Source organism: Hydractinia symbiolongicarpus, chromosome 8 (genome assembly GCF_029227915.1).
Source record: "Hydractinia symbiolongicarpus strain clone_291-10 chromosome 8, HSymV2.1, whole genome shotgun sequence".
Lineage (NCBI taxonomy): Eukaryota > Metazoa > Cnidaria > Hydrozoa > Anthoathecata > Hydractiniidae > Hydractinia > Hydractinia symbiolongicarpus.
The window spans coordinates 14229368-14256792 of NC_079882.1; the positions used below are offsets into that span (position 1 = coordinate 14229368).

General features: G+C 33.1%; 1 protein-coding gene across 3 annotated transcripts in view; it reads left to right on the forward strand.

The window, feature by feature from the left end:
- Positions 1-22227, forward strand: part of LOC130656057 (male-specific lethal 3 homolog) — a 44742-nt gene extending 22515 nt beyond the window's left edge. Inside the window, exons 8-11 of one of the 3 annotated variants that reach the window (XM_057458897.1) lie at positions 5747-5874; positions 5975-6116; positions 6379-6463; positions 22117-22227. In XM_057458897.1, the coding sequence (XP_057314880.1) occupies positions 5747-5874; positions 5975-6116; positions 6379-6463; positions 22117-22177 (416 nt within the window). In that variant the 3' untranslated portion in view covers positions 22178-22227. Of the gene's footprint in view, positions 1-5746; positions 5875-5952; positions 6117-6378; positions 6464-6528; positions 12890-22116 lie in introns of those variants that run through there. The other 2 variants (XM_057458898.1, XR_008984822.1) reach the window with 2 other exon arrangements.
- Positions 22228-27425: the final 5198 nt, after the last annotated feature.

The window sequence follows — 27425 nt, forward strand, 5'->3', positions numbered from 1 at the left end:
CCCGTACATTGTCATATTTGCAATTTCGTATAAAAGGCATGTCACAAAAAAATTGTCTCTGGTTGCGTCGCACTTTCAAGCGTGGCAAATAAATGTTACCGAGATTTCACTTGTAATAAACTCCATGAAAATTTTAAATTTGAAATTTTAGTGTTGCGTTTCAAGAAGTCCGCAAATATTGTTTCTCTCAGCTTATTTCTATCAATGATTTAAATCTAAATTTACACGGCATAAAAACAAGAAATCGATTTCAACGCTTTTCTAGCGGAGAATCCTTTCGTGGTTAGTGCAATTTTACGCAACGCTTAATTTACGCATAAACTAACGAATTTAAACTTTGGTTGCAGCTTGATTTCGCGAAAGTAATCTTCAGTAATTTTGCCTTGGAATATTCCAAGATGTTGCTTCACTTTACTAGGATTCTTTATTTTCTATACTTGACTCCTGATATTCTGTGGTTGTTGCTTCAGGTGGCTTAATTTGTTTATGGGTATATCCTATTAGCTTTTTGTTCTTTTTAGGGAATAGTAAATCATTTTTTCCAAAAAGAAAATATTTTTTCCGTGCATTTTTTTTAATTCACAATTTTTAATATTTGATAATATTTTATTCAAAAATTAATGAAGTCCTGAAATTATGATGAATAAGTGGTCTGTTTTTACATTCGTTAAATGAAGCCATACTTGTGCTACCTAAAAATAGTAATGAACTAATGATGAACAAAAATTATGTGCATATCCTAATGACTTGATTAATCGCTCAACTATCAAAAAGCATGTAATTAATAATGTGCTCAAATAAGTCCTACCCTTAAAGAAGCGCTCTTTATAAAAGCAGTAAAAATAAATAAGCATATAGGCGTTTAGTGGAACTATTATCAAATTATTTCATGTAAAACATCGATAGTACGAGACCACACTAGCGAACTTTGGGCAGGAGATAAGTTAACTCCTGAAACATATCTAGAGTTGTGACGTGATTTAGGACATTGTACTCTTTTGCGAAAAAAGTCTTTGAGTGTGGGCCATCAGAAGTATGTTTTACAGCTGTTTTAAAAATAATCTTCTTTGTTTTCTTCCTAAAGGTGGGGAAAAACCAGTCCAACGTTTCATCCAATATTTTTTCCCATGTTGGATGAAATGTTGGATGAAAAAATGCATGTTGGAGGAAAACATTTTAAACATTTTTAAAAACATTCGAACGATAAAGAGTTCATTCATTCCTAAAAAACAAAATGGCAAACGGAAGGAATTCTACAGTGCTGCTTATGTGCCAAACCACTGGAGAGATTTACTATTAAGAAAAACATTGCATCAATTGTGTGTATGCAGTAACTTCTCGTATATTGGCTTAAAGACAATTTTTCCTATATATACGGAGGGTGGCGCTCAAGGGCTAAAATATGCTGATATCAGCAGCAAAAATCTGGAAATCATAATTACCCAGGTTCCTCGACCTTGTCTATTGTATTGGCTAGCCCTGAAACTTGTGAATGAGACACAACTGAACTTCGTGGCTGGAAGCTAAGGAATCATGGCTTGGAACTGAAAACAATGCCAAGAAATGCCATGAATAGTGCAAGGGAGAGAACAGAAAGTTTTGAATAGTTTTTTTTTTCATAAAATTTATAAGAATTTGTGGGACTTAACAATCAGAATTAAAGAACAGAAACCCCTTTCTGATGTCTGATAATGGAAATGGATAATATTTATTTTGCGATTTTATAGTACCATCCCAACACGCCAGGGGCACATTTGTTATTAAATAATTAAGTGATAAAGTACAAGTAGCTATTTACATTATTTATATGTAGATAGCTAGCTACTTGAAAGATTTCTGTCATTTTAAATAAAGATAATTAGCTAGCTATTTCGGACCTCCCAGAATGCTTATAGCATTAAAGTTGTAATATATTTTTCACAAACCAACATTCACAGGACTTATGATGAAGCCCATTGTTACTTCTGCAAAGCAAATACAGTTGTTTATCATTTTTTTGCTTATATATTCCGTTATACCAAAAGCCACCTATCTCCGACCGTGTTACTGTTAAATTACTGTGCTTAAAATAATCAACTATAAGGAGGCATTAACGGTTAAAGTTAAATTATAAACAAATTGTTGTAGAACTTGATCATGTCTTTCAATAAATCCAACAAATCAAGATGTATCCATTATCCTACGAATTAAAATATTTGAAAATAAAGTCAAAAGAAAGCTGTTATATTGTGAAGTGTAGGATCAAACAGCCTTGCATCTGTTAAACTAGGATCTAAGATTGCAAAAAAACAAGAGTACTTCTTTCTGAAAAATCAACGACCTTGTTATATTAAATTTTACAGTTTAATTTTGCGAATTAACCTAATGGACAACATATCAATTTTTTTATACATGATGTATCCTCTTATGAATCATTTTTAAAAACAGTTGAACTATTAAAGGTCACTTTGAGATGAAAAGATGACTGTAAGAAGAGCAATGCATTGATAGCAAATGAAAATGACTTATTGTCAGAGGAAAAATCTTTTGACTGGTATGGTAAAATATAATCGTCCAAAAGGTTTTTAATAAAATAAATTACTTGTTAACTTATTAAGATTACCTCACTATTGTTATTCGTAATGGGAATCTTCCCTGTCTCTACAATAATTCCAATCTTAGTTATGACAAAACAAAAGATCGGGAATAAAGGAATAGTATATGAAGACGTGTAATGTAAATTACATACTTACCTTATAGTATCTTCTCATGTATCTATTCAAGTGAATTGCATATATTCATCCTAAAACAATTTTTATATCTATATAAATTTAGAAATAAAATGAAATAATACAAAATAAGTAAAAGGAATCACTTACAATTTCCGTTATCACATTGCAACAATTTTTGTTATATGTCTTCTCTATACAATGAATGTCAACGTCACTTGCTAAGAACGAAAGATAAAGAAATGTTTTAACCTACCTGTACGCAGAAAAAGGAAGATGCATGAGTAACGGGAAAGTATCAGATGAGTGTCAAAATCGATATTATTTAATCCTTTGGATATGTGTGTGATATCTATTACTATGACTGGTCGGTACTAAACATAATAGGAACTATTATGTAAAACATACCATTTATAACTTTTGCATCAACTTTTGCATCATCTATTTGCGGGTTAACCTGAAAATATACATCTGGAATATCTAAAATGTCATTAAGTGCATAGTAATTAGAATCCTAATATTGCTCTTTCTTTGATATATTCTATTCAAGTCAGAAAGGTGGTACCTGAACAACTAGACTGTTATCTTCAGGAGATTGTAGTAACCTTTTTTGAGAAAGTTTGTCCTTAACCAATGGTTAAGGTGGCATTTGTGTTGTTGATGGGTTAGATTGAGTCAATCACTGGAAGTTACGTAAGTGGAGAATTATCTTGAGCAGAAAGAGGTGACTCTTCAACCATGACTGGAGCTGGCAGCTGAGTTGATGGAGAATTATCTCGACTGTACAGAGGGTACTTTTTAAAAATCGCTTAAGGTGCCATCAAGTGGCTACTGCACGGGCATAAACTTTTGCAGGCAGAAACTATTTGCAAAAGTTTTTTTAAAAAATAAAAAAAATCTTTTTTTAGACAAATCAGCGTTTAGAGCATATGCCCAGAAAGGTAACGGTCATACTGCCTAAGAAGAAGATTTACCACTGGGTGTTTCCATTATTTATTTATCCCTAAATTAAAAACAAAAAGAAAAGCAAAAGAAAAGAATTATATTTATTCAATCAATTACAACTATATCGTACTTTTGTTATCCTTGTACGCATTCATGGTCACCCGACACATTTCTCCAATATCTCCAATATCTCGATTTTTTTATTCTTGTTTTACTGCTGGAGCTTTTATCTTTGTTCTTCTATTTTCCTTGCGCTCCGAGAGGTTGTAATGCCATCACTAAGTTAAAGATACTTCCAACATCAGTATCCTCAGTTGGTTCTGTATTAACTTGTTGTAGCTGCAAAATAAAGCTCAGTCAACTTTTGATAACTCCTTGTTGCAGGTGTTTTCACTATCATGCGGAATTCTATTTCGAATCGTCCTTACATCAACGGTGATCGACAATACCTTGTCAATGACAACTGGCAGTACATTAGAACCATGGTCCAAGTAATATTTTGTGATGAGAGGTATTTCTTTAGGCAAATGGCCAACTTGTCTCCCCAGTTTTTCTTTGTTTACATAGCAAAATGATTAAACATGCTACTTAGTTTAAATGAACAAATTATTTTTTTATTTTTCAATGGTTGCCAGTATCTTTGATAGTAATGGAACCCTGTAACCGATGAATTAAACGAGTATGTTTTCTCCATATTCCCGTTGTGTATAATGGATTAGAATACTACGTCTATTCGAGTTTTCAGACATTATTTTTGTTAGAATTTGTTTGATCTCATTCATGTTCTTTAAATTTGTTCGTTTTCATTCATTCATATTTTTTAAGTGAACACGGACACTCTTTCAGATATTAATCCCACACCAGTCCGGTCTATAAAGGGTTGGCGTTAGGAAGGGCACCCAGCTGTAAAACAATACCAAAACTCTATTAATTGCCGTGAGAACAGTTGATCAGACAAACTGCGTAAACGGGATTGGAACTCCGAGGAGTGAAGGTGTCACGCATGGTAGAACAAATGTCAAGTGTGAACATTGTCAGACCGTTACCCAGCTATCACATCACAAGGTAGATAACGCTAGGTTGAGGATAGCTGGTGTAAATGTTGGTACACTGGGAGATAGAGCAGGTGAGGTAATATTGTCACTTATGTCAGTTTATGCTTCACAGTGTGGACTCGGTGAGAAAGAGAAAAATAAGTTTTATGATGAGTTTATAGCAGTCACATCAAGGTTTTAGGACAGTGAACTTGTCATGGTGGGCGGCGACTTTAATGGTCATGGTTTGAAGTCATTTTAAGGTTATAGAGGTGTGCATTGAGCCTATGAGTTTTGGAGCAGAAATCGTCATTCAGTAAGAGACAGAGTAGGCTGATAACATATAAGTTAGATGGTTGTCAGACAGATAGACTGTATCTATCTTTTATTTTATATTAATTTATTTAATATTCAGTTTATTAACTGAATATTCCGTTAACAGTTTTACCAGGTCATGTAGAGTTATATATGTTTAGTTGCAGAGCTAGTTCATGATAAGAAAATATAGAACGAGTAACCTCCGTGAAATTTTGCGCGGGCTAACGACTAAAACTGTATATTCATTTTTATTCACGTAAATATATTCTTCTCGCTAGTATTTTTACGTGCCAGCTGCACCAAAACAATTAAATTGCATTGCCTATTGTTTTTTTATTTATTATTTTTAGAATAATTTAATTTACTCACCAAAAATGCAGGATGTATTTATGCCACGTTTTTTCAATTAGACCATGATTAGACTTGTTATCTTTATTTCAAAAGTTGGCATTTATTTAAAGTGCCGGAATTACACGCCACATTGTCGGGTTTATTGCCAAACTTCAACTGGTTTCAATTTCATTAGCGCAATAAAATTGTTCCAACCTGAATAACCAGTGAATGCCAGTGAATTGACAAACTCTCTTAAAAAGTGTTTAATGTGCGTAAAACGGTAGTCTTAACAAAATCACTTATAAAATAAAGAAATATCACACGTTATTTGACGATCAATGAATTATCTTACAGCTACTTAAACTTATTTGGTTTTAATTTAATTTTTAAATAACATGTGCTCTTTAGGTTTTCCAAGATTGCGTAGATTAAGAAGAAGTCGGAGATCGTGCAGTATAGTTGCATTTGACACTTCTGTCGAAAATGATTTCATGGCGATCGGATCAAGCGCAAAATCTCTGGAGAAAACCGCTAAGGTTTAAAATGTCACATTTCTCCATTGTCTTGTGTTTGCCACGGTGAACGTTTTCAGCCTTTGTGTAGTTATTTTGTAGACTTATTCTTATTCTGTTATAGGGACTTCCCAGACCTTTACGTATCGACATTCCCAAGATGACTGGTTCAACTGACAACAAAAATTTTGTAATTTTCCCGCAGCGGTCAGATGGCGATACTCCAGCAGATATTTACGGTATCGAACATTTGCTCCGATTGTTTGGTATGTAGCCTTGTTTTAGTTAGAAAAGGTTTTTATTAAAATGATCAATGTCTGGTGTACTATGTGTAAAAAATGCCACTGTTATGATACTAAGGCCTCAAGTTACGATATTTTCTGTAAGTATTCCGTTTGTAGGCTGTGCTGTCTAGGCTGTGCTGTTTGATAGTGCCTAAACAAATTTTCTGTACGAGACCTTGGAAGTGTTTTTCTTAGTGGAGTAAATAGTTAATAAAATTTGTAATTATGTTTTTGGTCGCCATAGTAAAAATACCCGTCCTGTTGGCATCATGTAACGTGGAAGAGTGTGAAGTAAATGTGATCCTGCAAAATATATCAAGTTTTCTTGAGTAAGTAGAATTCTTGTCGCTGATAATCTTAACTTACATATTGTGTATCCAAACATTTTCTGTAGAGAAACAATTACGGAATGGAGTGAGTATACGTGACCTAGAAGAGCCTGCTGTATAAAGTAGTGTGCTAAAGCTTTGTTTCTTTTAGGCTAATATTTTTTTTTAATTTTTTGTTCATATGATACGTGGTAGCTAGTATTTTGAGTGACACCATTGCCTTTCGTATATTATATAACGGTTTACTCGGTGCCGGAATTTGTTTTTCATTTTCATTTTGAAAAGCCGAAATGCATTTAAACAAGCTGGTGATACAAAAAAATTAGAAATTATACCACTGTAAATAACAGAAAATTGTAAATAACAATAAACCGATCAAGGAAAAAAAGCGTGATTTTTAAGTTTTATTTACTTATATTCTAAATAAACAGGTGAACAGTAAAATAATGTTTGCAGAGTATATAGTATATAGCCTTCTTACCGTAATTATATGTTAGCTGTTTGTAAAAATGTCCTATTATCAAATTAACAAAATTGAATAAAAATTAAAAAAAATGTATAACCTGGGTACCTCCAAGCAAATGCTGGAAATTTTTGTGAACGCCAAAAGCCTTTCACATTACGGTATTAGTGGGATATAGTTTTGCTGTTTGTAATTAATCCGTCAGAGTCTTAATATATTGACAGAACCATGCTCAAAGAAATTCGACTCTCGCAGGATAGGGAAAAATGATTTGTAGGGATAAATATATAGATTTCGTGTTTGTACGAATAAATTAATAGTTAGTTGCAATTTAAACAGAAATTGATTTTGAGTTTAAATGTAATTTTCCTTCAAGTACAAGCTACTTTTTTACTTTAAGTTTCACTTTAAAATTAAAAAAGCAAGTGAGACCAACAGCACAATACAGTCCAATAAAAATTGTGAACAAACCTAATAAATACGTAGCAAAAGTGTCACATATTTGCACGCAAAATAAAGATGAAATCTAAAACTGTGTTCTTAAGGTGACCGGCCTCGAACAAAAACAAAAATCTAAATACTTTACAATTGCGTGACAAATTTTTCTTTTAAAAAAGATAGTAAATAAACATAATTAAATACATAATATAATAAAAAATAAATAAAAAGGGCCAAACTATGAATGATATTTTACAGAAAGGGTAGCAGGAAAAACTGACTTCTTGTGCAACCCATAAATATTAATATAATTGCATTTTTTATTCGATTGTGGTAACGTCACAAGGATAGTTTATATGCATTTTAATGTTTTGTTGCTACGTCACTTCTTGCACACTTCAGAGCATAATCATAATGTTGATGTTCCAAAATTCTGTAGATGCAGTATTGTATAAGCTTTTTCAGTGTTTTGCTTGTGACATGCATATAGGGGCATGATTTTCAGCTTGATGATTTGTTATTTAAAAAGATATTTTATGCTAAGGAAAATTGGCCGTGTTGAAGATATTGTTTGCATGAGAATTAAATTCCTTACACAAAAAACAGAAAAATAGATCTATTTATACCTCTGCTGTAATCATATAAAATAAATATTTTACGCAGTTCCTTGTCTCGATATAATTTTCTACTATTTTACCATTCTACACATGGAAGGAAGTTTAATCTCACTTTCTTCGCAGCAATTTTTTTATATTGGTTTCTCTTTTATGTTTCAGGGGATCAGTATCTGTTTGTTTTTTTTTACACAAAAATAACACAAAACGTTTATAATCTTTTCTTACTACTCCCCGATAACGTCTCAATTCCAATAACTCTTAAGTACCTTATCAGTGAAAAAATCCGTTTATCATAAATTTTGTCGTTAAAAACTTTCGTCACCCTGCGAAAAATTCGTCATTTTTAAACGAAGAAATATTTTGGACAGATATATTTGACGAAAAATAAATCTTTAATATCTTCTTTTTTTGAATTTCCGCGCCCGAAGGCGTAGGAAATTCTTTAAAACCGTCGTTTTTTTTCTCTCGGAGAATTTTTTGAGAAAAAATCGACCCTGGGATTTCACGTTCCTCTGAGAGGAGGATAGTATTGGTATAACTGACTAACTAACCCTGTTCCAAATGGTCAATTGCAACCACAGATTTAAACTTCATACCCAAACTCCCTAAGTACTGGGAAGTCATTTAAATGACGTTTCAGGCCAAAATTGGTATTTTTTTTCGACAAAATTTAGCACAGTTAACAAATAAAGTATGCTGAACATAATAGTGACATCATAATTTTGATTTTTGTCACCTAAATGTCATTTTAGACCAAAATTGGTCCAAAAATTAAAACTACTTTATTTTTAACAAAATTTGGCACAGTTAACAAATAAAGTATGCTGAACATGATGGTGACATCAAAATTTTAATTTTTTGTTACCTAAATGTCATTTTTGGCCAAAATTGGTCCAAAAATTAAAACTACTTTATTTTCGACAAAATTTGGCACAGTTAACAAAAAAGTATGCTGAACATGATGGTCACATCAAAATTAAGATTTTTTGTCAAATAAATGCCGTTTAAGACCATAAACGTTTCAATCGCAAGACTTTCAACCACGAATGATAGGCTGTATTTTTTGTTAGCAATTTCTTTTAAAATGTGAGTTTATTATGACACGTTTCGTTTTGTTTGCGTTTGTTGGAAGATATAATGTCACTTGTGTGCTTTATCTTCAGAGCTTCATGCACCAAACCTCTTCGAATGTTTGACACGATAACACAACGAATTAGCAGGTTGTCATCAAATATTTTTGTAGCGAGCGGAAATTCTTAGAGCCCTCAGGGCTTCTTGTTTCTTATTCATTACCTATTTATCACCAATTATATTTAACTTTCAGGATTCTTGAAGGGGGACGTTCATTGAGACGAGTATTAAAAAAACTGACTGTTAATTAAAAACTGACATTCGGATATTCATGCTTTGACATACCGTTATTAACCCTATTTTATATACTACGAGATTAGCGTTTTAGTAAAAATTATACTAATCCCGCATGCTGGATTTTGGAGATGAACGATCATTTTTTCAACCAATAGACTGAGAGCAGTCGCATATAAAGTTCATTGTAGAAAGGTTTTGTTCTTGGCTTGACCGGGTAATCGTCCAAGGATTAAAAAACATTACTGCCCTTCTTTCCCGCCATTATAGGTCAAAGGTCTAATGTTATTTTTTTTCAAAAAGTATCGTGTAACAAGGACAGACTTAGACTGAGTCAGAAAAACCTATACTGAAATGGGGTAAAAATGAAGTGTTGAGAAGTTACAACTAATTGAATATAAATATAACTCTTTGTTGTCAAAACAATATTTCGTACAATTACATCAACATCACAAACGTCATAAATACTTTTATGTACTTGTTGGGTTGGTACAAGTATCTGCATTATCACAATATTAACAACATTGAAGTTGCCACTGCCTGCATCTACAAACGAGGTGACGTGCACATTTCTTGCAAGAACAAGAGAACGGAAAATCATTTGTCATTTTCTTGATATCCGTAAACTGTTGGAACCAGAACTACTTCAGCACATTCAGATGGTGCGTTGTACCACATAATACATTGATAAAGCTACGCAATCGGAGTAAAATGCACGTTGGGGGAAAGGTTTCAAGATATATCCATAGAGATATTATTAAAAGAGAAAGAGACACAACGGCTATTCAAGCTATTTTAGTAGACGCGTCCCTGAAAAAGGTGGCGCATTCATGAAAATTTAAAGTTCCCGAAGCTGGATTGTTTCCTCTGATCCAATAATGTCAAAGAAAATGTTTCGATTGTTATTTCGCCCAATTAGGGTTGATAATGTTAGCAAAATTTAATATTTTGTAATAATCAACTGCACGTGTTAGCATAATTTAGACTCTTTAAAACGATTTTGCGATTTGGAAAATTACACCAAAGAAAATCGCTTAAGATTTTAAAACCTTAATCGTTTAAAAAATATTTAAGCGAAGTATTTTATAAGCGAAGTATTTTATTTTGAGCCATAGGTAGAAAAGGATTTTTACCACATAATGTAAATTTATTAGCAGTACTAAATAAGTTTGAAGATTTTGATAAATATATCATTAAACTTTCTCTTAGCCAAGCAGAGCAAATAGCTTTTGATTAACCTGTTGTTGTGGACCAACTCAGTAGCTTGGATTGCATACACATACATGTTTATGTTAAAAACATGGTCATTCGACCTTTCCATACAACGGTCCTGGTAATCTGGTTTTTTAACGCTGTATTGCTGATCAAGGTTTTTACCTCCATACTGAGTTTGTAAAACGTGTGTTTGAAATGTGTGAAATTTTTGGTAATTAATTTCTCAATGCATATTTTCATTGTCTGATATGAAAGCAGATGAGTTCAGAGCTTACATCACTTGAATGTGGTCTTAATACTAGAACGTCAGAACTGATTGTTCCCAGAGAGAAATTCTTCAATGGCTAGCAATAGTGATTTAAATTCCATGTGGTTAGCCTCCTCGAGGGTATAGCTAGCTATAGCTATATTCTCTATGACATGTTTAGAGCAGCTCCTGAAACGTAAATAGAAATATGATAGTATATTGCTAAAACTGTTTTGATATAACTTTTAAATACGATAACTAGCCACAACTCGCTTTTTTACAAAAACTGTTAAGTTTTTAAAGGCACGAGTTTTTCAAGACCGCTATTTTTACTTAAAAAAACGTTATTACCACCAAAAATTTACAGTTGAATTTTGGCCTTAAACTTTGACTAGCCATCGTCCTTCACTTAAAGAATACACCCTTACCTTCGTACATCTATGAAGGATTCATATTCCGTTCAGTATTTCTTGAAAAAAACACGTTTGTTTTTTCTATACATATGATAACAAGTATGGCTGCTTGACCTTCGAGCTTCTTCCCCAACTAATTCTCTTGAAAATTGTGCAGGTAAATTATTTCGAAGGCGAGCTTTTTAACCAATTAACTTGGCGGAATTAAGTGGAAAACCTGATTATTTTCTTAATCTTTTACAAGTAAAATTGTCGGGATTCTCTACTGAAAGAATCGGTAATTAGTCGTTTTGCGAGAAACGCACAAAATGAGCTGGAATCTAGTGACGCGCCTTCTCCGCATTGTTTGTCTTAACAATAGGAATTTGAATAGAGAATTATCGCGTTGTGTCTCTTTCTCTTTTAATAATATCTCTATGATCCATCTTAAACGATTTCTTATGAAATATATCTAAATGTAGCTCGTCATTGAAATTTTTGTTGGATAGGCGTCTTGAACGAAACTTTTCTGTATTTTATTAGGATCTTTGCCGAAGCAATTTCACAGTTGAAATCCACAGTTATGTGCAGTATTTAATGCAGCGAGTTTTGTTCCAATTTTGCTTGTCGTATCACAACCTATAAATAGAATTCTCTTATACAAAATGTACATTGTTACTTGTATTATGTAAGGCAAGATACATTAGAGTGAAATATGTACTTTAAGGTTAAAACAAGATAACGTGAATTAACCGCTCAAGGCATGTACTGCAGATAGAACCTCGATGGCATCATCATCCATTTTCTTGACGAATTCAGGGATCGAAATCGCTTCTTTGCCTCCTGCTTTCCCCATAATTTGCGCAAATTTCGGTACTTCCAGAGATTGAAGTGACGACCCAAAGTTGTGAGCACATCTGTTAAGATAATTATCTTGGTGTAGTGATTGATCGTGAGACCATGATTAAGATGGAATATCATTCTGTCATCAGCCTCTTCATGCGTACATTTGGGTAGTAAACACTCTTCTACAATGCCATTTGATAAAATTGTTCAGCTTGTCATATCATCAGAGCCTCCGCTTTTAAGGTAAATAGGTGTTTTCTTAAGCACGTTTTATCACAACCACGTTTTTGAAAATAGTGAAAAGAATTACATTTAAATACTTTAAAAAATAATTGCGATTTGAATCTATCTTTTGGATAGAAAAATCATACAGGGTCACCGAATTGATTGATCGTTTAAAGTCTTTGTGTTTTGATTATTTAGGACCGACCCTGAAAAGAAATATATAAATTCATAATTTAAAACATTACAATGCCACGTTTTGTTCGGCAGTAATTTCTAAAACGTTTAAAACATTAGACTAAAACAGTACTATAAGTTCATTCATTAATGTCAGAAAAAGAGGATTGCCTAATCTATTTGTTGTTTCCTAAGAAGTGCTTATTTACAAAATTGGTGACTTGAATTTCTTTTCGATATCCAGATTCTTAACCAAGGCAAGTAAAAGATCTTTAATGAACTTTAATGAATATTGACTCTCTTGTAATATGGTGTGTACGTCTCTAAGAAAACGCATTAAGTACAAATCTATACAATCTTTGTGGTACATGATATCACTGGCAAAAACGGCTCCGGGTGTACTGAAAAACGAACATCTTGTATATACATCTTCTTTATTAAAACGTTTCTCAAATTCTAAATCTATTGGAGTTCCCTTTATGTTTAGCACAATCACAAATGATACATCTATCACTAAAAACCGAAACACTCGAAGTCTTTCTTTTTGATTCCTTTTTGATTAACTTCTTCATCTAAAACTGCATAGTTTTCCTCATTTTCTGTCTCGCTACGTTCTAGAAAACGCTTCTTTGTTTTCAGATAATTTTTTTCGTATTTTACACGACGTTCTATTTCTCCATTTGATACATCATCATTCATTATTCTACTTGCTTCGACAATTTTTTCTTTCATTTTCAGTACTGGTTAGCTTTCTATCACCCTTACTGTCTTTTAAAAATTTCTGTAATCAAGGCTTAAGCCCGGAAAACCTAAGAAGCAACCTACAAACCAGTTCCTTAAAAACATAAACCTTTATGTTATTTCTAAAAAATAATAACATTAGAAATTTTTCTGTTTCTGACATACAATACATTTTTTAAATCAATATTTCTATCTTTATTAATCTGTAAACTCATACTTTCTCAATTCATGTTGACGAAACAAATAACTAAGCATTTACATAAAGTGTAAATGAATCGAAACCTTTTTTTTAACACTTGTTTACGACCACCGCATGCTTTTCTACCATCATAATAGATAATTCAAACGATTAAGAACATTTGAATGGTCAATAGTATTCGAGACGGAAATAATTCATCAAATTATTTTGTATAAAAGCTACTTGAGACACAAATGTAGATGTACTTTTAACTTTTCAACACTTTTTTTTATCCCATGTCAGTATAGGTTTTTCTAATTCAGCATAAAAGGTGCTAACAAATAAGGCGTCACAAGATATTTTTTGGAAAAAATGTTTTTGACCTTTGACTCATAATGGCAATAAATTGGTTCATGGACATAAAAGGGCAGTTATTTTTTGAACAATTATCTGGTCAAATCAAGATTCAAAACCCCTCTACAACGAGCTTTATACGTTACTGCTCTCAGCTCCTGTAGGAATATCAAAAAAGCGGATTTACAAGAGAGGCGGAAATAATACAGTACCTATATTTCCATTATAAATTCAACACACCAAAATTACTTGAAGGAGGACAACTGTAATAAACGCCTCTTTTAGACAGTAAGCGTTTTTATGGGAGCGGGGTTTATTATACTTTTATTTTTAAGAAGGGGTGTCTATTGAATACAGGCGTTTAATAGAGACTGGGCATTTCTTACAGTATTTAACACCTTATATGTGAGAAAAACCCGCAAACAACAAATCTTATCTTATAAAATTCAGATTTGGAAACTGAAAACTGAAATGATTTGAGCCCAAGCCTGTTCTTATTTTTCGGCTAATTATGAGGCTTATTTTCTACTAACATTTTTCTTGTAAAAAACGTGTAGATGCTTGACATTTTCTTAACAAATTGCGTCGTTGGTAGTTTCTCAAAGAAAGAGTTTTTTCCTTGGGCAAAATCATGACGCTTTCCTCCCTTTTAAACAAATTCCTTATTAAATGATCAGGGTAAATTTATATGCAGTATGCTGAGCTTTCTTTATGAAAAAGTAGATAGGCTGTAAATTAATGGTTAAAGCCAAAAGTCCACTTCAATCTTTTGACACGTCTGAAATAGAGAAGGAGTGCAAACTATATTTTTCTATTGTAGTATCCGCAAAGCACGAGCAGGAGCTTTATTTAGCTTATAATTTTTAATCTGACGCTTCAAAGTTTCAACAACAAAATAATTTCCCATTCACAAATGCGCAATGCATTCTGGTAGTCAACCGCAAACTAGAAAAAGCTTGATCACATAGCGTAGTTGTTTTTTTTTCTGTTTACTACATTTGTATCAAGCATATGGAGACATTCTGTATGACAAATGTAATTGCAAAGCTGGTGCAAGCAAATGCTCCAAACATGTTGCAGCGCTACTCTGTCAACGTGTGGAGGTTAACAGTTAATTTAAATATCCTACAAAGTACCCAAATTTTGTTCAAATAAAGTGCCATTGATAATTGAAACACTGACTGTAATATCCTGTAATTCTTTACTATTTCGATTGCTCTTTTAACGTGAACTCTGGCAAGTTTCTTTTAGAGTTATTGTAGCACAGGGAACACAACATGTAAGCCCACCTCTTTTTACTTGATTTTGGTGCTTGTAAACCTTTTTCGTAAATTATACACGATACGTTGTATACAAGAGTCTCGACTGGTAGTACATAATTTGGTGAGTGAAATGAGTTTTCAAAAAAACTGCTGTTTGTTGCCAGTGTAAAGTTTTCATCTGATTTCTCTGACACTGTGAAGTCCGTATATGTCGCCATTTTTTTAATTTTTTTATATTATGCTGTTGACTACAACTACCTGAATGTCACATAAAGGGAACAAGGAATTAAGAAACACGAAACGTGTATGGTTTAAAGAAAACAATTTTTAAAAATTCTGATTGGTTTGCACGAGGCGCTATGTGATCTTTAATTATTTTTTTAAAAAACGGCTGCAAAGTCATGGTCGTAAACATGGTCGCGTGATAGCTAACAATAATAAAAAAAGGCAAAAGAAGGAATACAACATCCATATGTATATAAATATATTTATTTTTGTTATAATGTAAAATATAATTCTATAAAAAAATTTAAAATCACAACTCGTAATATGGCTAGCTAGCTAAACATAGCTACAGGCAGCGGGTTTTTTTTGCCTTTTTTGTTAGGAGAGACGACGGCGAAAAGTACCCTGGTATCGTTGAGCTATTTTGTCCGATATAGCCAGATTATGCGACACGTCATACGTTAATTTATGTGACCAACAATGGCGGATCCTTAGCGGGCAGAATTTTATGTTCTAGCAACAGAAAACATAACGTCTCACGACTAAAATATACAAGAAAGTTGTGATGTTTTATTAGCAGGTTACATAATACTTAATATTGTTTAGCTAGCTATAGCTTGCTAGGTTCTTCCTGAATAAAAAATTTTCTTTGCTGAACTCAGATAGTTCTTTGTTAGATTTCAAATCCAGTTTATGGAAAAAGTTTTTTATTTTTGTGGCGTTTTGAATCCTATGGAAAATAGGAAGTAAAGAGAAGGGCTGACTAATTTCTGGATATATGTAGACAGCTTCAGATATTATAAAAGCTTGCCTTAAACATTATGACATTCTGTTATGTAAAGGAGCAGTTTTGCTCTTTTACACATAACAGAATTGGGGATATTTTGGAAAACTGATTTTCGAAATACTTTTAATTTTTACAAGAACTAATTTTTTGCAAAGTTAGCAACTTCTATTATTATTTAAAATACATCCTTAATCTGAATATATAAACAAATATTAGTATATGTACTAAGAGGGATATAAGCTAAGGCTATTTTCCACTTCAGGAAAATTTTCAGTGGAATGGAATGGAAAGAAACAGAAAAGTCTCTGAGCATGCAAACTTAAAATGTTTACATCACGTAAACAGAAATTCTCTTGTCCGTTCTGTTTCGAGCAAAGTAGAATGAAATTCACCTTTTTTTCTTTGCATTGTGTACGAAAAAGACAGGTAGAGAATTATTTAGCCAATCAGGTTATTTCATTTTGTGAAGTCTGTTTACTTCTGTATAAAAATGAGTGCATTATTATGAAGTGGAAATTATATACAATTAGAAAATTTTCTAATGAGTTCTGTTTCTGTCTGTTCCGTTCCGTGGAAAATAGCCTTTAAAGTGCCCAGTAAAGTGAGCTATGAAAATACTTCTTGTTCGAAGCCATACTTTTTGCAAAATAAAATTGAAATAAAGACTTGAAACTTAGACATGACATGTTTTTAGGTTACTTTGATAAAATTGAGTCACAAAAGTATTTACTATTATCATAGTTCCTGAGTTTCTTAATTTAGTCGTTTTCAAGGACACTGATAAACGATTTTTGACAGTATATCAATTTTGACAAGGAAACTTGTGCAAAATACATTATGAGCAATTCTCATGATTGGAATTGACAGATAGGGTCTAAATAGAAATATATGCTACGCTTGCTTGGTGCAACCCAGTTTCCTATTTGCTTATATTACAAAAAGCTACTTTGTCTATAAAAAATTGTCATAATATTGTAAAAGGTTGTTGCTGGATACTCAGAAAAAGATAGCCATATTTCAGTTCAAATGCCAATTTTTTAAAATACAGCATCTTTTTAAGCTGCAAGTCGGTTGATTTTACCCGCTTCCCCATATATATGGTTAAGGTACTGCAATTTATAGATTTCTCAGAGACGCTAGATCCCCCTTCTTCAAGTTTTATTATATTTTTTTTCTTGAATAAATTCATCAATTTAAGTGAATATTTGATATATTTTTGCAAATAGGGTCCACATATTTGTAGGATTTATTCTTGTGCATCTGATTTCAAACTAGTGTGTTGTTATTGCATTTTTTAAGGAATAAACAAACAAAATCTCTAATCTTGTCATAATTTGCAAACGTTGAAAAAGTTGAGCTAGCCAATAGCTAAATGTGAACAAAGTACCAAGCTAAAATACATAAAGATAGCTGTTATCAGCACGCCTGCAGTAGGTTTTTCATCCTCTACTTCGTGCTAAGCATATTACAAACGTTTTTGTTTTACCTATAGCTAGCTAGCTACAAACACTTAATAAAAGACAGGGCTGTTGTTTTTATTAACTCAGCAGTCTACTATGATTTCTTAATTTACAACGCAGCACCAAGACCGAGTCAGTTATATTTTAATAAATCTAAAAAAGTAACACCAAAACATTTTTTATAAATTTTGCTGGCTTTATAAAGTTTTGTTTACAAATCTGATTGATCACGGCTTCATGCACCATTTTATTATTGACCTGAAAAAGTGCTGAAAAAAAAAATCATGATTATGCGAAAATGTGAAAACCAATCATATTTCAAAATCTGGCCAATGATACAAGGGTATTTTTCGCCGTCGTCAAAAACCCTAGGGACGAGGGCGGTCACACTTTTTAAATTTTGCTTCTATTTATGTTTTGCTAGCTAGCTAATAAAAACAGCATAAAAATTGGTAACCACTAGAAACCAATTTAAAATCAGTATATAAAGGGTTGCGGAGCGGCAACAGCTTCCCTATGTTCGCAAGCGAAAAATCATACTCAACGGTGCGGTCAAGAAATTTTTATAGCAATTAGCAAGTCCCCAGGGCTTTTTTTTCACTTTTTGATAATGATTGACTTCTGATCTGTACCGTAAGTTATTAAAAATCGTGATCTATAATAAACGCATTCGTTTTTTAGCAAAACTTTTTAGAAAACACCACAAATGTTTTTGGTTTAAGAATTTAAGTATTTAATTTTTTAACTATTTCTCTGTGCGTTAATTTGGACTGAACGATTATTTGTCCACCAAAAGTTTGCAGAATAAGCATTCTAACACTCAGAGATATTTGCCATAAACATATTTACAACAACAACATCAAGAACAGTGCACAGTACACACTGACCCGCAATGCAGCGTCTTTGAATTTGCTAGATTAAATATTCGAAAATTGCAACATGGATAACGGATAAAAATCTTTTTGAGTTTGATTTCTTTGTTATGTTTTCATTAAATAAGGCCAACAACATTAAACTACCCTGCGTGCGTTGACTGTTGACAGGTATCAATCAATAACAGTAAAAATGACATTATTGTTCTGTTCGCTAAACTAAGTTATATTAGAAAACAAAGAAAGGGTACAAGAAAAGTTTTACACATTTTTTTACCGGCAAGCATGTAAAGTCTATATTATAATACCGTATACGTCTGTCTGTCTGTCTGTCTGTCTGTCTGTCTGTCTGTCTGTCTGTCTGTCTGTCTGTCTGTCCAAGTAACGAGATAATAAAAGTACGGGCGAACCCGTGGATTTTTTCCTTTTTCTTTTTTTGGTTGAGAAATCTAAAATATAAAAGACATGGTTTTATTGTAGTGTAAATTTCCTCAGCAGTTTTCAATGTTTCCGTTTTTTTCTCTTCACTTCTTTGAAAGGGGAAATTTTGAACGTCGTGATCGATTCCTATTTTGATTTGCAATTTTTGTGCCGAAAGGTCACTTCAGAGACAGTACGCAAAAAACATTTTCTTTGAAAAAAGTTAGTAGGTAAAAATTTTTTTTAATCTGGAGGTTATAACCGGAACTGGACAAATTAAGCTAGATCTAGAACAACCAGAATTTGGAAAACTTTTAAGACTAGAAAAATCGAGCCATTATGTAATAACAGAAGTAACAGAGTTTTCATGCTGGGTAGGTTTCAAAATACGTGTTCTTTCAGAGTCAGATATATAGCTACCCCGACTCGTAAGTAAGACATACAACTTAACATCCTCCACAAAAAATATAAAGACAAAATCTATGGCAATAAAAAAGGATAAAAAAAGTTAATCAAATCTAGACAAGACAATAGCACAATAAAAAAAACCAAAATACTCTGATGCAATGTTTTGCTCGACTCCATGTTGATAATTATAATTTATGCGAATTTGAAAAACACACGGCGCTTACCCAATGATCGACTTAATATTGTCTCAAATTCGTTCAAATGAAAAGTAAAAGTTATTTAAATCTTAGCAAACAGTATTTTTCACCTACTATCACAAAGTTATTTTCTACTAAGACTTTTGCGATCAAAAAGGCATATAAACTTCATTACCTCTCATGCTGTAATGTGGCGCGTTGGTTAGTGGTTATAGCGTTTGCTTCTTAATTAAATGGTCTGTGGTTTGGTCCACTGCGCGGACATGTTTAGAAAGTGCCTTAACCACAGCTACGGGTTAACCCATGCCATGTCAGGAAATATGGGTAGGCAATGTTGGTGTATACCTAAAGGCGAGAATGCACGGTAAAATATTTCTTTTGAAACATTTGAAATTTTTCTTTCTAAACTTTTTTGCCGCAATTTATCGTATTTTTAGAAACAATTTAAACGCAATAAAAGTTAATTTCACGTGTTGCAAAAGTTTACGAATTTTACCAACTGAACGGTTAAATTTTTCTTGTCTTCAAAGAAGAAATCAAAATAACCGAAGGCTGATTAATCAATCAAAATAACCGATTCAATATCGCACCAATTCATTTTAAACAAAGATTTTTGTGCAATTCTAGTTTTGTGAGAAGGAAAATGTGCGAAGAAGGAACGCGAAAAAGGATAAGTTATTTTGATAACTTTTTTTAACTTTTTGACATTTTTTTACTTAATGGTTTTACCCAGCAGAATCGTCTTTTCCGTTTTTTTCACGTTTTCTACTTGTTTAAAATTTTAATTATTATTATACAAGCAGCTACCTTGTTTACTTATCTGAAGCCACAATTCTTTTTTAGAATACACACGTGCAATAGCAAAATAAAAATTTCAAATTTTTTGAGCGCTGAAAGCGCTAGTGTATAATAAGTTATTTCATTACTTTGACCAATAAGTTTGCTTAAAACGACACATTTTTCAGTTTAAGCGTACTTCTGTTTTCAGTTGTACCACTCCCTCGCACGACTGTAGAGCTAAGTACTCGTATTTTGCAATTGAAGTGCATTTTTTTTGCCTTAAATTTCCGTTTTTACTATCATGATTTTTATCGTTTCGTCTGTTTTAAAATCCTAGGCACCCAAAAATGCTTCGAAAAACAGAATTTTTTTTTATGTATTGCTTATTATAGCATACGTATATACTAAGACTTCTATGTTGTTACTTTTTTCTACTGCATGTTTTCAAATGAACTACCTTAAATGGATAAAATTGGCGAATGATAAATATTAAAAAATTTGGCGAGGATTTAATTTGGCGAATACAAAAAAATGTTTATTTTGGCGGGGATTTATTTTGGCGAATGACGCAAAGAAATGAATTTTTATGTTTTAAATTTTTTATAAAAAATAAGAATAAACGTATATATAAACACAAGATTTGTTATACAGTTAAAAATTCTATTCTTCATCATCGTCAATAAGGAAAAGTTCGTTTTTTTAAGAATAAAACATTTTTCTTTTCTTAATTAAAAAAAACGTATTTTTTTTTTAATTTTGACGGGGATTTAATTTGGCGAATGGCAAATTATGTTAAATTTGGCGAGTATTTAATTTGGCGAATAGTCAGTTATCAAAATTTTGGCGGGTATTTATTTTGGCGAATTTCGCTGAAATTCACCAAATTCGCTAAATTTAATCCTCGCCAAAATTTATCCACTTAAGGTATTACGTTGTTTATTTGTGATTTTATTTTTCCAATGTATAATAAATATCCTTTCTGAATGTTTGACAAACAACGTTGCATTGGTACTTTGAATTTATAAATTTTGACTTGAAACTGTTAATAATAGTACTTTATTCGGAGAAACTTTTGCGAGAGAAACTTTCGCGAGTCCAAAAACTCGTCGTCGTCAAAATCATAAAACAGATCAAACACATTTCCAGGCTCGTCTTCTTCCGGCTCCCACGCATCGTCGTCATCGCCTTTTTTGCCAGTAACTTGGTTTTGAGCCATACATATACATTTGAAACATCATCGCTTTTGTTTATTTCTAAGTTTATTCCAATCTCGTTCCCAGCGCCAGTTGTCTTTTTTTTATCGGGAGGGCGAGCCAAGTGAGGGCGAGTGAAGAAATAACTTTTAAAATCAGCAAATTTCTTTTAAATTTTAGTGGATAAACTTTCGCGAATCTACAATTTAGAAAGTTTATACAGAATTAAACTTTCGCGAATGGCCATCTTTGAAAGTTTCGCGAGACAAAAAACGCGAAATTCGCGAAAGTTTCTCCGAATAAAGTATGTATTCTTTATGTAACATAACTTTCAGTTTTTAGCAGACAATGTCTTTAAAGCACAAAATATATATAAAAAACTTAATTGCTAGCTTAATGTAAACTGGTCTCTCCGCTCTACTTTACATCAACCACTTTATTGAAAGAGGTGTGGTTATTTTGTGAATAAGGAAGTGCAGAAAAAGTTATTGGTTTTCCCTATATTTTTCTTCAATAAAATGGATTGTGCAATTGTTAACTTTTTATTGGTTAAAAAGCTCAAAAGTAAAAATACACGCCGGAAAAGTTCAACTCGAGTGAGTTCATCTTTTATGAGAAAAGCTCTGGAGCATGTTTTTATGTGGAGTCAGCGGTCACTATACTTTATGCTTGTGGAGAAAGCTCTCGAGCTTTTTTCACTCGAGAGGAAAATTCAGTCGTATGGAAACCTACATTTACATCGATGACGAAAATCTTACTTTTCGTAGCACATTTAAACAATTTTGCTTTTTTAGGTATTTAACACAACGTACGGATCTGTTTTCCAAAGAAGTTTATTCCCAATCTGCTATTTAAATTAAAGATCTCTTGTACATCAAGAAAAAATAAAAAAATACTGTGATAAATTTTGTGTTTTCTAATTAGTATGTGTGTGGGTATTAAATTTCGTCGAATTTGTTTCACTTATTTACTTATTTAGTTTTTATGGTACTGTATGGGTTCCTAAATGGTGCAATATTTAGACTGAAGAAATTCAGAGTATTCATTCAGACGTCTGAATTTTTATTCAGACTTAAGAATATTCATTCAGAATTCAGAATATTCATTCAGATTTCACAGTATCCATTCAGACTTCAGAGTATTCATAGTTCAGAGTATTCATTCAGACTTCAAGGCATTTATTTGGACTTCAGAGAATTCATTCAGACTTCAGAGTATTTATTCAGAGTTCAGAATATTCATCTAGACTTCAGAGTATTTATTCAGACTTCAGAATATTCATTCAGACTTAAGAGTATTCATTCAGACTTCTGAGAATTCATTCAGACTTCAGAGCATTCATTCAGAGTTCATAATATTCATTTAGACTTCAGAATATTAATTCAGACTTTAAAGTATTCATTCAGACTTCAGAGTATTTAATCAGAGCTCAGAATATTCATTTAGACTTCAGAGTATTCATTTAAACTTCAGGCGTCTTTAAGCCGTACTATTGTTAGGGATATTCGCGATGTGAGAAATAAAGTCGTCTGAGTGAGAGGGGACGGAAAATCAACGAAAATGGCTGCTTGGCTGGAGACTATTTCTGTGATAAGATTTGGATGTTATTTGGATACAGATTTTACTTGAAAGGTTAATGAAATACTCTAGGAAATAGACATCTGCGAAAATGTATGCAAGAGTCAACGTGATTTTGACTAGGCACAAAAACACGAAGCGCGTTCTGCTTCAAAAAGTTCATAAATGTAAGTGCACCCAAGCTATCCAACGATGATTGTTATTCAGAAAAAAAAACCGCTAAGAATTTGAAGGGAATATTGTTTCTCTTGACGAAGCTAATGAATATGCTGCAATTCGCAATACAATTTCTGACTACAAGGAAAATGCTGGAAAGTTTTACCAAAGGTTTTAAAAAGTATACCAGATGGAGTAATTTTCAAAAACGTTTTTAGAAAAAATTCAATTCTCCTTGGCTGTGAGGTAGCTAATCATGTGCTAGCTCATCTCACTGGATCAGTTGCGAAAGAATGTGTCGTAGAATTTTCTTCACCAACATACCCGATAAAGAGGCAAACATTATCAAATATTTGAGTTGATATGTGTTTTCAACTCTTTATAGAAGAAGACAGATGTTTTGAAACAACTCCAGTATTCATGGTCTTCAAACTTCCTATTGGCTGGAAAACAATCAGTTGACGAAAATTGCGACAGTGATGTTTTAATCAAAGCGAAAGATCGTGGTGATCTCTGGAGTGTTACCAAGGAGGTTTATAGCATCTTCACTAAAGTGGAAAGTTCTTTCCGGCCTTTTACCGCCAACCTGGGTAGGCAAGTTAATTGCATAAAAATCGTTGCGAAACTTTTAAAAGATCCCAGTCTTTTATGTATTTTCGAAAAGTTAAAAAAGAAGCAGCTATAAATTTTTTGGAGCACTTTATCACACTTTACATATATTTCTGTAATTAAAGACGAATTGGATATACATAAAATTACCTCTAGAAGAAGAAAAAAAAAAGTTGTTCCGTACCGAGATGAAAGAATCATCTACTTTACTGGAAAAAAGATCATTGGTATACAAAAAAATCCTAAATTGAACGGTTATAATTATAGCCACAAAAACTTTCAACACGTATAAAAGAAAGTAAACAGGAAATTATTGTGGATGAGTAAGTATGATATTTGTATGATATACAGCTTTTTAATTTTCGTCAATTCGTGCTTATACTTGAGCGTAAAATACTATAATCGAAGAAATTGCGAAAGAAAGTTTTGCGAATTTTGGTCTTTTTACGCGAAATATGGCCCGCATTTTTTTTAAATGACGATTTGGGAATCGTCATTAAAATGACGATTCACAAAAGTTTCTTTCGCGAAATTTTTCCAATTTTTTCATTCCTGAAAGTTTTTTAAATCTTCTCCATAAAATACATCAAAAAACGAAATAATGTTTTATTTTCATGGAAAAAATACAATACTAATTCGCGAAATTTTATCTCGCAATTTTTTTTTACGATGAGCAACGTGAAGTTATCTTTGAAGGTTACAAATTATAGTGGATGAAAAATTTTATTTTTAGGTTTTTTAGCACAATTCTTGAAAGTAATCCACCCGAGGTCACATGTTATGAGTGTTATGATTTTCACAAAAAATTTTCGAAATACTAAAAGTAGGTTTCGCGAGTTTTGTGTATTTTGGCTGTGACTTGGCAAAAATTAATTCCAGCGAAAATAAATCCAATTTTTTTTTTCAAAATAATAGCCTTACACATACATACCTTAATACTTGATAAAAATCAAAGAATATACCAAATCAATGTTTTTTTGTTCAAATGTTTGGCTATAAAAATAACCGTTTTTTAGTCGGAAGAATCCTATTTAGTTTCTTTTTTTTGGCGGCAGGACACAGTCTCAACGTCTATTGTAGCGATCATAGGACAGTACTTAACTGTAAAGAACTCACTAAAGAACACATTAAATAGGGTGATATGTTTTACTGAATGTCATGAGTGGAAGAAAATGTGATTATGAGTAGTAGTTCGGTTTTTCACGGTCAAGTCTCTTAAAAAGTGGGGAATTTCATTTCATGAAATCTCCGCTGAGCTATTACTGGATATCCCCTATCTCGCAATAAGTCTATAGGTCATAGCCTCAACCACCTCTTATTCCGATCTCGCTAAAAAGGTCTAAGACGTGCAAACAAACAAGTGAGTATTTTAAAAATAAGAATCTGGGCCTATCACCCAACGATTTATTAAAATAATAGTACAAAAAATGTTAATAAGTGTTTCTCCTTCAGTGTGATAGTGTTTTGATAAGAGTTTATTTTCGTGTTTATGAATTTCTTTCTAAAGTTAGTGATACCACCAACACACACAAACCACTAAACAGTGTGTATCGAACGAGCTCCTACAAGAGGAGACACTAAATAAGCCATGTTTTCTCGTCTTTCTCGTAGAATGACGGAGACCGAATCGCATGCAGAAGTCGATACAGTCAATACAGAAGCCACCCAACAGAATGTGCCTACAAACGAGCTCCCACAAGAGAAGACAGTAAATGAACTCTCAACAGACACAGAAGAGAACTGTGAGCCACTCTCAAAAAGGCAAGAATTGAGTTAGATGTTGTGCCACAAAATAGTTGGCAAATTCAGCAAGACTTGGCTGACTATGCAAATAAATACATGGATATTTTTCAACCAAATGTAGCCCTCGAGGAAGGGATTTTATTTGACAAACGAATACCAGGAAATGTTCAGAACGAAAAGTTGCTTGATGTGCACTTAAAAGAACTTCTTCTCGAGCAAGATAAGAAGGTAACGCTTAATCAAGACCGCATGGTCACAAGCATCCAACAGCGAATAAGCTTTACTATGGGGCCACTGTGCCGACTTTGGTCACTCATGGAGGGAGAGAAGACTTCCTTATCGAGCTCGCCAGACGTCGACCAAAATCAACTTGAAAGTATTAACATGATGTTTCAATTATTTGATCAAACTATCCTACTTCTAGGACAGGCATACAATTCTTGCTCTTATTTGAGAAGGTTTAATGTGTTGATGTCTTTCATACCAGATAAAAAGAAAGTAGAGAGTATGTTAAAGGAAATGTCATCAAGTTTTGTGCCCTCTGAGAAAACTTAACCAGCTTTGTTTGTTCCTAAACATGAAGACATGGTGTCAAAATTTCTTTCCTCAAAGAACAAATCGAAAGAACTATTTACTTCATTCAAAAAGAATAGTAGCAGGGGATCACATAGACAGGAGACCCAGCGTAATTTTTCTGACCACCGGGAAATCGAAATAGTTGAGATGGGAAAAATTACAGTTGTTCTCAAACGATTTTTCTGCGGCCAAAATCTGGCCGCGCTTTTTGAATGGCTAATTCTATTGTTCTCTGCTCACTTGATTATTATCCGGGAAAGCCCTTTTTTTCCCGAATATCCCAGCGAGTGGTTTCACTCACCCTAACAAACATTAGTATCTACAAAGTTTTTACCAGAGTCAGATTTGGCCAAGCTTGGTAAACAACTCACAGATAAATTAAAATGGCCTCCGAAGCGATTAGTCACATTGTTCAACTTAACGCGGGGTTTCCGCTGAGTCATTCGTTCGCGTCTAAGCTTTTGTTTGAGAGAAACTCATTTTATCAACTCGAAAATGAAAGCTTAGTTAACTAGGCTAGGGATCACATGCTGCCAGGCGACCCTTTTCAAGAGGCCCTCTATTTCAGACCAGAGGTAGGGGGCGAGGTTTCTTCACTGCAGCTGGTCAAAACTACAACAACCGTGGATCTAACCGGGGAGGCAACAGAGGAAGCAAGAGTATGTTTCAATTCAATATTAGAGGTGCCTTTTCTCAGCTTATCAGAGATTTTGGACATAAGGGACTTCCCAAATGTACATCCTTTGATTAAAAATTATTTCCAATGCGTATTCCCAGCCTGCCTCCTTCAGGAAGGACTCAATACTTTGTGGAGAATTGGAAAAAGCTGACAAACGATCAAACAATGTTAAAGATCGTACAGGGATACGAGATACCATTTCTTTGGTATCTTGTATCCCTGTTTCCACCCCTTATTCCTATTCGTCAAGAGGAGAAATCCCTTGTGTACAAGGAGGTTCAAAGTATGCTGAGAAAAGGTGCCTTCAAAAGGGCAACTCATGTACGGGGGGAATTTATCAGTACAATTTTTCTTGTGGACAAAAAAGACGGTGGTCATCGGCCAGTAATAAACTTAAAGAAACTGAACCAAAGCATTCCTTATGTTCATTTCAAAATGGAGGGATTACATCTCTTAAAGGAAATGCTTTGTCCAGGGGATTTTATGTGCAAACTGGAATTTTGCAGTCCCATTGTCAAAAAATTCAAGGAAGTTTGTTCGGTTTCTTTGGGAAGGACAGCTCTACGAATTTCTGTGCCTATGTTTCGGGCTCTCAAAAGCCCCGTGGATTTTCACAAAACTCCTAAAGATCCCAATCTCCCTTCTAAGAAAACCGAGAGTAAAAATAATAGTTTATTTGGACGATATGATTATTATTTCCAGTACAAAGGAAGAGTTGTTTATGGCCAGGCATACTCTGATTTTTCTCTTTCAGAATTTAGG